The sequence below is a fragment of the Chenopodium album genome, chromosome 19 (assembly GCF_948465745.1).
Source record: "Chenopodium album chromosome 19, dcCheAlbu1.1, whole genome shotgun sequence".
NCBI classification, from domain to species: domain Eukaryota; kingdom Viridiplantae; phylum Streptophyta; class Magnoliopsida; order Caryophyllales; family Amaranthaceae; genus Chenopodium; species Chenopodium album.
The window spans coordinates 6,621,782-6,631,786 of record NC_137852.1 but is presented as its reverse complement, the minus strand read 5'-3'; the positions used below and the strand labels follow the sequence as shown (position 1 = coordinate 6,631,786).

General features: G+C 35.6%; 2 protein-coding genes across 2 annotated transcripts; both read left to right on the top strand.

Moving 5' to 3' along the window:
• The first annotated feature begins 1,248 nt into the window (after positions 1–1,248).
• Positions 1,249–6,205, top strand: LOC145595510 (E3 ubiquitin-protein ligase BIG BROTHER-like). The gene is made up of 8 exons (XM_081651929.1): positions 1,249–1,353; positions 2,275–2,500; positions 2,949–3,168; positions 3,430–3,464; positions 3,736–3,780; positions 4,561–4,688; positions 5,472–5,580; positions 5,684–6,205. The coding sequence occupies exons 2-8, from the start codon at positions 2,303–2,305 to the stop codon at positions 5,732–5,734; spliced, it is 786 nt and encodes a 261-aa protein (XP_081508055.1). The 5' UTR covers positions 1,249–1,353; positions 2,275–2,302; the 3' UTR covers positions 5,735–6,205.
• Positions 6,206–7,650: 1,445 nt separating this feature from the next.
• On the top strand, positions 7,651–9,486 carry LOC145593905 (uncharacterized). Its single transcript, XM_081650265.1, has 5 exons — positions 7,651–7,812; positions 7,896–7,957; positions 8,055–8,605; positions 8,727–8,895; positions 9,322–9,486. The coding sequence occupies exons 1-5, from the start codon at positions 7,659–7,661 to the stop codon at positions 9,484–9,486; spliced, it is 1,101 nt and encodes a 366-aa protein (XP_081506391.1). The 5' UTR covers positions 7,651–7,658.
• Positions 9,487–10,005: the final 519 nt, after the last annotated feature.

The following is a 10,005-nucleotide window of genomic DNA, read 5'->3' as shown; positions in this document are numbered from 1 at the left end:
CTCTCTTTCATAAAATATTCATTTCAGCTCAGTTCAGCTCCAATCAGTTCAGTTCAGTTCAGTAAATGTGAACAGGTCCTTAGAGTTAAGATAAAATGACAAACCGATGAAACAATTTCAAATAAAACAAGTTAATTTAAGACAAAATTAGACGAATGGATATAGCCTTAACGATAAAGTGTATGCTATTGTTTTTTTGGTGTTTCACCTACTTCACCTTTCGGGCTAATTCGGATTCGTGGATCACAATCGGATGGTTATGTTCCACTCCCTTCCAAATTGTTGTTGTGGATGATAAAGCCTTAGCAATAAAGTGTATGCTCTTGTGACTTTGAAGTCCATCAACAGCATTCGAGGTTCAATATGAGCCTTCATCTTACCTTTTTAGTCCATATAAAAACAAAATAATAAAAAAAAAGGAGTGAATGCTCCGTAATTGATACACTTTCGTTTCGTAATAATCGCAACAATTTTATTTTACATCCGTTTGAATAATTGCAACACTTCCTTGTTTAGTAAGAGATCACTATATTTTTATTATTTCTCTCTTACCAACCCCACTTAAATTAAATAGTATTTTTCTTTCTTATTAACAATGAAACTATATCTCTACTAATTATATTTTATATTATAAAATTTACTTTTTGGTTTATACCCTATGATTTTTCTTAAACTTTGCGCCATACATAAGGCGTGTTCGGCGTTAGGGTTTGAGTAGCTTTTAGTGGTTTGACTTAACAAAAATGTGAGTGGTTGACAAAGTAGTGTTTAGGGTTTTGAAGTTAGAGGTAGCTTTTGAGAATTTAATATATAGTATTAAAAATAAAATATTGATTTTTATATATAACAGCTAGTCAACCGCTACTTTACGAACACTCATACCTAAATTATTTATATTTTCAAAGGCTTGACAGCTAACAACTCTCTTCATAACTATATTTTACCGAACACGATCCTAGTGTGCAATTATTACGAAGTAACGACCTTAATGTATGCGACAATGCTCGAGTGAGGGTAGGCTGTTAGAGAGACAGAGGAGTCGTATTCCTAGTTTGTAGTTTTATACTGTTCTATTCTGTAATCAATCTACTTGTATTTCATATTTTCTCACACAAACCGGGACCCCCCCTTCTTTCCCACTCTCTCCCTCTTCTTCAATTGTATCTACGCCCATTTATTAATTTAAAAACCAAAAAGTAGCACTGCAGAACAACACCTTCCTTTAAACTGAAACAACCCAATTCAACCCCCAAACATCAACTGCTAAAGAAGAAGACGACGACGTCGGAGAAGAAGCAGCACATCAACAACGCCGCCGCTAACTCCGCCGCCACTCCTCCGGCATTACACCTTGTCTGTCACTTCTTTTCTCTCTGTCTTTCTCTTTCATTTCAGATCCTGCATTTTACATTTCCTCTTTATAATCCTTTTTCACACTCCCATTACCATTCTCATTACAATCATTCCCTCTGTTTTAACCTAAAATGTTAATTCATAATTACCCTCTTTTTTATTTTTTTTTTTAATTTTAATTTTAATTACCTCTGTCTTGTTCGTCTTTTTACAACTGAAGAAACCCCAGTTAATTTAATTATTTATTCATGTTTTTTTTTTTTTTTTTTTTTTGTACTTTTTACATTCTAGACGGACTTGTAGATTCTTATGTTTTTTCCCTGTTTACATTTGTACGGTTTCCATTATTTTTTATTTTAACTACTTTCTTTGGCTTCTGTGTGCTCTTTCAGACAATTTTTGTCTTTCCTTCCTCTTTTACTTATCACTTAATTATTCTAATAAAAAAAAAAAAATTATAGAGAAGATAAAGGATACTAGTAGTAATTACTAGGGGTTCGTTTGGCATTGCTATGGTTTTCTATTTTTTGGTTTTTTGTTGTATAAAAGGAAATGATATATGTCACATAATGAATCAAAAATTATTTAAACTTATTAAAATCATAATAATTTTGAAAACTGACAACAAAAAAGTGGAAACACCTTTTTCTTGTTTCCCGTTTTTGGTTTTTAGTTTTCAAAAAAATAGAAAACTAAAAACCAAAAATGATGCCAAACAAGCCCTAGATTTTTGTTTTTTTTTATTTTATTTTTATTAAAAAAAAAGAAAAAAAAAAAGGGATAATGGGGTTGTTTGTTTAGAAATTGGAATGTTTGTTGTGTTGTGAATATAACATTAATAGTTTATCAACAGTTTGTTTGTTAGTTGTAAATTAGTTTCAACAGCAATTAAGAAGCTGCTATATTTGGTGATTATAACAGGAATACCTAATTGTGGGTACGCTACACAATGAATCAGAATCCAGCAATGGAGCTTTATTATGCCAACAACACTGCCTCTGCTTATCCTAACCCCTATCAACACCAACCTTGTGATCATTTTATGGGCTTTTTCGACGGTCTTGCTCACCAAAATCTCAATCCCGTTCCCAACCCGAATCCGCCTGTTACTTATGTTTACCCTCATGTCCCTATGCCTAATCACCAGGTATGTTTTGTTACCTTGTTTTTCAATCATACATTTTCTTTTATTGAGTAGACATTCACTTGCATTGCGCGATTATGGATTTTTGCAGCTTGATTTTGATATGTAACAATAGTTGTTGTCAAATGTGAAGAGTGATCATGTTTGATGTTGTTGGTCAATGATGAATGAAACTACTTTATGAATGCTCGTACTCGTTCACTTAGTGATGCTTGATTATGCATATTTGGGGGTTGTTCTTGACACAATGTAACAGTACTTGTTGAGTTGTTGTCAAATGTGAAGGTGATCATGTTTTATGTTGTTGGTCAATGATTGATGAAATTATTTTTTCAGAGCAAGGGTCAATTGTGTCATACATTTGACTCTTTCAACTAGGACATTTCAATCAGGCCAACTTTTTAATGATTAGTCAACTAATTATGTAGCATATTCCTTCTTGCTTCTTCAGGAAACTGCATATTGGTCAATGAATATGAACTACAACAGATCTGATTTCTCTGATGTTGGAACTACTTCTTATTATGGCTACGATGTTAACAATCCTTTGCCAAGAACCGAAATTAATCGCAGGACTTGGGAGTATTCTCCTTCTATGCACATTGAAGAACCAACCATGGTCATTCAATCCCAAGAAAATGTAGTTACAACTTCAGATGCTGCTGAGGAATGTGAGTTTGCCAATGTCTTGCTTGTTTTCTGATTACATTAAGTCGTTAATCAATTTGACCATTTCTGCCTTTGTTTTCTTTTCAATTTGAATACTTTTTGGGGGATATATATTCCCAAAACTTTTAGATGCTATTATGCCATATTGACCTATAATGTCTGCCATCCTTTTCAAATCAGTTTGACCTTTCCCTATTTTGTCAGGAATTGATTTGTCTGCTACTTTTGGTCTAATTTGACACAAATTTTCTCCATGCCTATAGGTCCTGATGACGATCAAGAAGATGATAGTCCTGAGGTATGAGCCTACATCATAGCTTTTTTCAGTAATGCAAGCAAGATTTCAATATTTCATTGTCTGCTTGTTAGCCGAAATATGGTCACTTTATATGTAAAATTTATTGAAACATAAAGGGTTTGAAGAAAATTCTTGTGATTTGTACTTGCTTAAGCATCCCTTTGACTCTAAGACCATTAGCCTGTGAGGTGGAATCTTTGTGTGGCTGATTGCTTTTTCTCATTGTTGGTTAGACAATAACGGAGCCTTATTACTATGTATTTTGTTACAGGTTGCTTGGCAAGATGATGTTGATCCTGATAGCATGACTTACGAGGTTTGTTACCATTTTACATGGCTTATCATGTTCTATAACTGAATTTCATGATAACTGCTTAATATCAATGTAAAGTAGTGGATTTTGCCAACTGCGATGGTGTCTCATGCAGCTTGGCTTGTGATGTAGGGTGTTTATGATGCCAATATAGTCGTTAGAGTTCTAAATTGGGAACATTGAAGCAGAGAGCTGCCCAATGGGTGCGTAGCTTGTGAAAGATGCTATATTTGATTTTGGATATCCTAACTACATAAAACTCCTTGTATTTAAATCGGACAAATTCACTGGTTAACTATAACTTGCTTTTGTATGTAGTATGTAGAAAGCAAGTGGCTGATTTTATGCTGTTTTGTTCCTTGCATGTAATTTCTTACTATTCATCGTCCAACTCTTTTTGTGGACAACTATTAAATTCTGCTCTACTTCATCTTTTAAAATAATATACTTCTGAAGTCGTCCCTTAAAAGCTGCCATTTGAAGAACCCAGGGAAAAATATTATGTGTCATGGCTTAATATGCATCTCTGCATGACCTTTCCTTGCCCTTGCTGTTATAGTTTTTAGCCGCGCCACTGTTTCTGAAAGAACAGATTTGATCTTTGCTTATCAAGAAGGGGCCCTGATCTCTCATGCTGCTTTTCTTTTGTGTATTATTTAAGTTTATGCATAAAAGGTGCATGTGACTTTGTGTGCTAAAAAAACATTCTTTTGTTACAATTAAATGGCATGCTGTTCTATAAATTCGAGTTTAGTTGGTGAGTGAATGGATTTCTTGTTGCAGGAATTACTTGACCTAGGTGAGGCAGTAGGAAGTCAAAGTCGAGGTCTTTCTCAAGAACTTATCAAGTTGCTTCCAACCTCTAGATATAAGGCGGGTGGTTTTTTCTCAAGGAAAAAATCCAGAGAAAGGTAATATTTTTAGATAAGTGCTATCTACTGCCAAGAGTCAACAAGCTCCATTTCATCTGTCATGTCTTGCGATGTTATTTTGCACTGCCTCATGTAGTATCAGTGGAAAAAAAAAACAATTTAATTTTGTTCAATGTCTGTTGCTGAAAGTGAAGAAAGACTTGTAAAGAAACATTTTGATGTCATGACTATGTATCACCATCAGTGTCTCTGAAATGGTGCTCCTTGAATGTGCGGTTTCATTGCCTCTTTGAGATGTAGTGTAGAACTGTAGACAGAGACCACCAGCTTTTATATCCTGGTGTACATGAAATTCATTTCTATATTTTCCAGCTCTTCTTGGTGTTTAGAGATCGATGAAATAAATTGAAGTAGTTAGGCATGGTTAGTCATTAAATGGGGTCACTATGCATGCAATTGACAAGTTCTTAACGCGCAATTAAGACGTAGGACCTTTGCTTCATAAGTTAAAGTTTTTTGGCATGCGCTTTACCTATGTGCTTCTCAAGGGAAAAACCCCCTTTGTATTGCTGCTGCTTGATAAAAATTGTCTAAGGACTGAGGCATTTACTTGTTGAAGTTGCCTTAAAAAGAAAGTGTGGTAATTAAATAATGCACTGAAGAAGTTGGAAGTGTAATACTGTAATTATATCATGCAGGCTCTCTGAGTTATCTCATTTGTGGCATATAATAATTCATTTGCAAACTCCTTTGCTGTCTCATATTTGCGTTAATCAAGAATACTGGGGTTATTATCATATTTTAACTAAAAATTTTGGGCAGATGCGTAATATGCTTGGTGACATACAAAATCGGGGACCAACAAATGACATTGCCATGTAAGCATGTATACCACTCCAAATGTGGGAGGAAGTGGCTCAGCATAAATAAGGTAAACTGGGCTAAATAAATCTAAACAGATGGTGTGTGTTTTGTGTATATGTTTCTTTTTGGCTCTTCTTTCTGATATTCTTGACCTGTTTTGTTGTTATCAGACATGTCCGGTTTGCAATAGTGAAGTGTTCGGGGATGAAGTAAGGAATTGAAAACGTTATTGGGCAAGCGTACAGATACAAGCTTAGTTTTTGTGTTGTCATCATTTTTGTTCCTGGTTCCTGGTTTTTAGGTACAGAGAGCTGATTTTGAATTTACGGCTATATAGTCACCCCCCTCCTCTTCTTCATCTAACTGATATATGACCAGTTATGTCTCGTGGTACTCAGAATCTAATATAGAGAGAAAAAGGTTCTAAATGTTGCCTACTACTCGTATTATTCTCTTCTTCCCTTGGCCAATGTTATTATTACCTCATTGCATCAGACATCAGTGCCAAGTGGCTGGGGTCTGTGCACTATAGATTGGGTAAGGTACTAAAATGTAATGTATGTTCTCATTATATGTTTGATCGGAATTATATAATTGACGATATTACTACTAACAATTCAGGAGTATAGGGTAATTCAAGTTTTAGACAATGTCAGTCATATATTCATGTTCAATGATTTTGCAGGAGTGACTATAGTATGGCAATCTAGCTATAGGTTATTAATCAGCTTCCCCATGAATCCATGATCCTTCAGGAGTCTCGGGCTGTTACCGTGTTGTATGTCATTTGACTATTTGAGGGAGCAATTGTACACATTGAAAATTTGAAATGCTCCATGAAAGCTGCTAGAATCTTAAGACGCAGTTTATATTGGTACGTTTGCTGGTAGTACAAGTAATGTCATTGCTCTCATGCTCAGTATGTTAATACAACCAAATATAGCAATATTTTATTGTTATTTGTTTTTAATTTCCAAAGAATTATAAGAAATTTTTAAGTAAAAAAATGATTTGGAAACTAAAATCAGCTCTAAAAAAGAATTTTGATGAGGAAAAATTGTCTCTTGTAGGTTATGGGTCAGACAGAGTTAGTGTAACCCAACATGATACAAGACCATTGCAAAGTGAGTTATAGGTTGTCCATAAACATTTTTTTTTGAGAATCAGCCAGCAGTTTTTACTTGCTCCGTATGTTTTATGGCTTATATTTGTACATAGAACTCGTACAATCAAAGCAAACTTTTTAACGTATACTTAGCACAAGTTAAAAACAGTCTTGTTAATAATCTGTAGTCTATACGTTGTATAATTCAACCGCTTTAAAGGTATGTAACATATAACCGGTTAGACCAAGCTTAGCTTGGTGTAGTGGTAAGATTGTCACTTTTCGGGGTTCAATCCCTATTAGAGACACTTTGAGGACGGGGATCCCTTACCCTTTCCCCTCACTCACAAAGTGTCTGACCCTGACCGAACCTCAACCCTCACGGTTTTTTTGGTCCAGTATTCGCAGGTCAAACACTTTGGAAGTGAGGGGGAAAGGTAAGAGATCTCCACCCTCAAATTGTCTCTAGACTCTAGTAGGGATTGAACCCCCCAACCTTAATATTGGAATTCTTACCACTAGACTAAGCTTAGCTTGATCACCGGTTTGTAAATTACCATGGGAGTGTGTATAAGAAAAAAAAAAACAGTCTTATTTATACTCCGTACATCGTAAAATACAACCAGTTTTACAATAAAAATTACCGTCGGATTACTTATAAGGGGGCCAACCCATGGTTTGCTAGCAATGAGATTATGGGCTACAAAAATGGGTAGGCCCAAGTAGCATAGAAATGGAAAAAGAAAAGAGAAAGCCAGGTAGGAGAGTTGCAACGGTCGAAAAGTAAATGAAGACTCAGAAATCAGGATATTGTCTCCTTTCATCACATTCTCTTTAACGTTGCTTCCCTCCTTTTTTTTCTCCAACGTTACAACTATCACCAACCCCCCCCCCCCCCCTTTTTCTCTCTGGACTCTCTCTCTTTCCTCCATTTTCAGTTGTCCTGTTCATCTCTCCCACTCTCAATCACTCCAGTAGCTTCCTAGCTACATACATTCTTCAATCACTGAATTAATTTAGAAGAAGAAGAAAGATAGAAAATGGAGGCTGCTAAGATCGATTGGAAGAACATTGAATCTGTATTTGTGATTGATCAAGTTTTCGAGAACATTAATGCTCCTAAATGGGTTGATTTCTTGGCTTCTCCTTCTTCTTCTTCCTCTTCCGATGATGTTGCTTGGTTTTGCCGCCCTGGTATGCTTTTCTTGCCATTTTTAAAGTAATTAATTAATCTAAAATTGTTTCCTTAATTGGGATTTCTATTTTTGAGTTTCCAGATTGTAAGCATCCTGCAACTGCTGAAGATTTCCTCAAATCAACCCCTTCTTCTTCTTCTAAGGTAACTTCTTCTCTTTCTATTCTTCATTATAAAGTGGGGTTTTATTTCTTTTATTGGAATTGAAATTGAGATTGTAATTGTGATTTTATATTTGCAGTTGTTGAGATCTGTTAGTGTATCGAAGCTCATTGGACTTGCCGATTGGACTCGAAAAGAACCCACTCTTTTCAAGAGGCGTATTCCACCTAATCAAGATTCTGAAAATCAAAACCCTAATTTTTCAACTCCTCAGTCTAATCACCATCATTATACTAAGTCCACTGATGAGTTTTCTGGGACTGATGAAAAACCAAGATTAAAACCCACTAATTCTGCTAAAGATTTGTTTGGTGGGAGGGACCTTTTTGGTAAAATCAGTGATTTCTGTAATGAGTTGAAGAAAATTACCAAAATTAGGGACAAAGAGGATGAGAATCCTGAGGAGGAACAGGAGGATCAATCCCTGCACCAAGGACAAGGGCCTCTCAAACTCAATGCCAACCACTCTTACAAACCATTAGCTTCGATCCCGGTTGCCGCGCTCGCTCCCGGCCTCAAAGAGAAGGAAAATAGGATGAATGATCGTGATAAGGAAAGGAGGCCTTTGCTTCAGGTTAAGCCTGAAGGTGCAATCAAAACCAATGCCAAACCCAAGCTCAGGAGAAACATGTATGTCTAACTTATGCTTGCTACTTCCTTGTGTTCTGTGGTTATAATGATGTTTATATAATACTAGTACTGTTATATTATGCCCAAGAGGCTGATGCTTCAATTGTGTTGTATGTTTCAGGAGAGATGATGAAGCAGAGAATATCCCTATTTCTCTGAATTTGAACAATGTTAAGCGCGAGGCTAAGGTATCGCCCATACGTACCAATCCTCCTACGCCTCAGGGGTTTTCAGCCACTCGTGATCCTATCAAGGCCACACCTTCAAAGGGAACAAAGTCTGAGCTCATGGTATGGATCAATTTTGTATTACTAATGCCAATTCTTTGAATATGATCATTTGCTGCACCTTATAGATTGTATTCTTAATGCTGGTATATTCTTTCTTGCCAAGTTGTGAGATTGATTCCAATGTTGTCAATTGTAATTGCAAAATCAAACTATGCTAGGCATACTTTTGGCAGTAAATTGATGAGAATTAGTGTACTGTACACCAATGTTAACAAATTAACATGCTAATCTTAATCTATGCTACTGTTGGCTGTCCTTTTGGTGGTGACAAACCAAGTTTTGTTTGGCTGAATCCTCACTATATTTTGAGCCTCTTGATCAGTGTTTCCCTGTTGTTCTCCCTTGTCAAGCAGCATAAAATTTACAAAGTTTGTTTATTGAAAATTTGAAATCCACTTGTTAACACTGATTGTTTTATTCTACCAGGAAAGAGAGATTCTACAAGAATTGGGACAGAAGAAGACGCTGAAGGATGAGCTTGACGAGAACATTGAGAAGAGTGAAAACGAGAATGCATCTCTCGTTGCTGCAAAAGAAGGAAGAACATTGGATGTGTTCTGGTTCTTAAAGCCTTGCACACTGTCTAGCTAATGAACAGAGTTATTAGCATAATCATTCTTTTAATTTTTTCATACATATCATCATTAGTTTTTTTTTGGGGTGAAAGAAGAACAGAATCCCAACAATAATCCATTCAATTTGTCAAATAGCAGTACATCTGTAGGTTTTGTGTTTATGTAACTTTCTATTATTCCATTATTCATTTGTCTATGATTATCTAATAAAGGATACACTATCCAAGCATTGTACTCCACATTTGGTGAGTAATGTATTTGATTTCTTCATTTTTAACATAACACATCTCCGCATCATCCGCAATATGTTGTTAATTGTGACTAATCCCTAATTACTTTATTAACCTTTTTAAAGAGGATCATTGACATGGACATATGGTGATGATCTTGGACTGTATAATTTTCAACTTTTCCTGTTTAACTTGACCTCACAATATGACAAAACAAGTCTTGGAAAATCAGGTAATTTGGAACTTAAACTTTAGATGTCTCCTTAGAAAAACAAGGCCGAGTCCATGTGAAGCCACGTGAACAA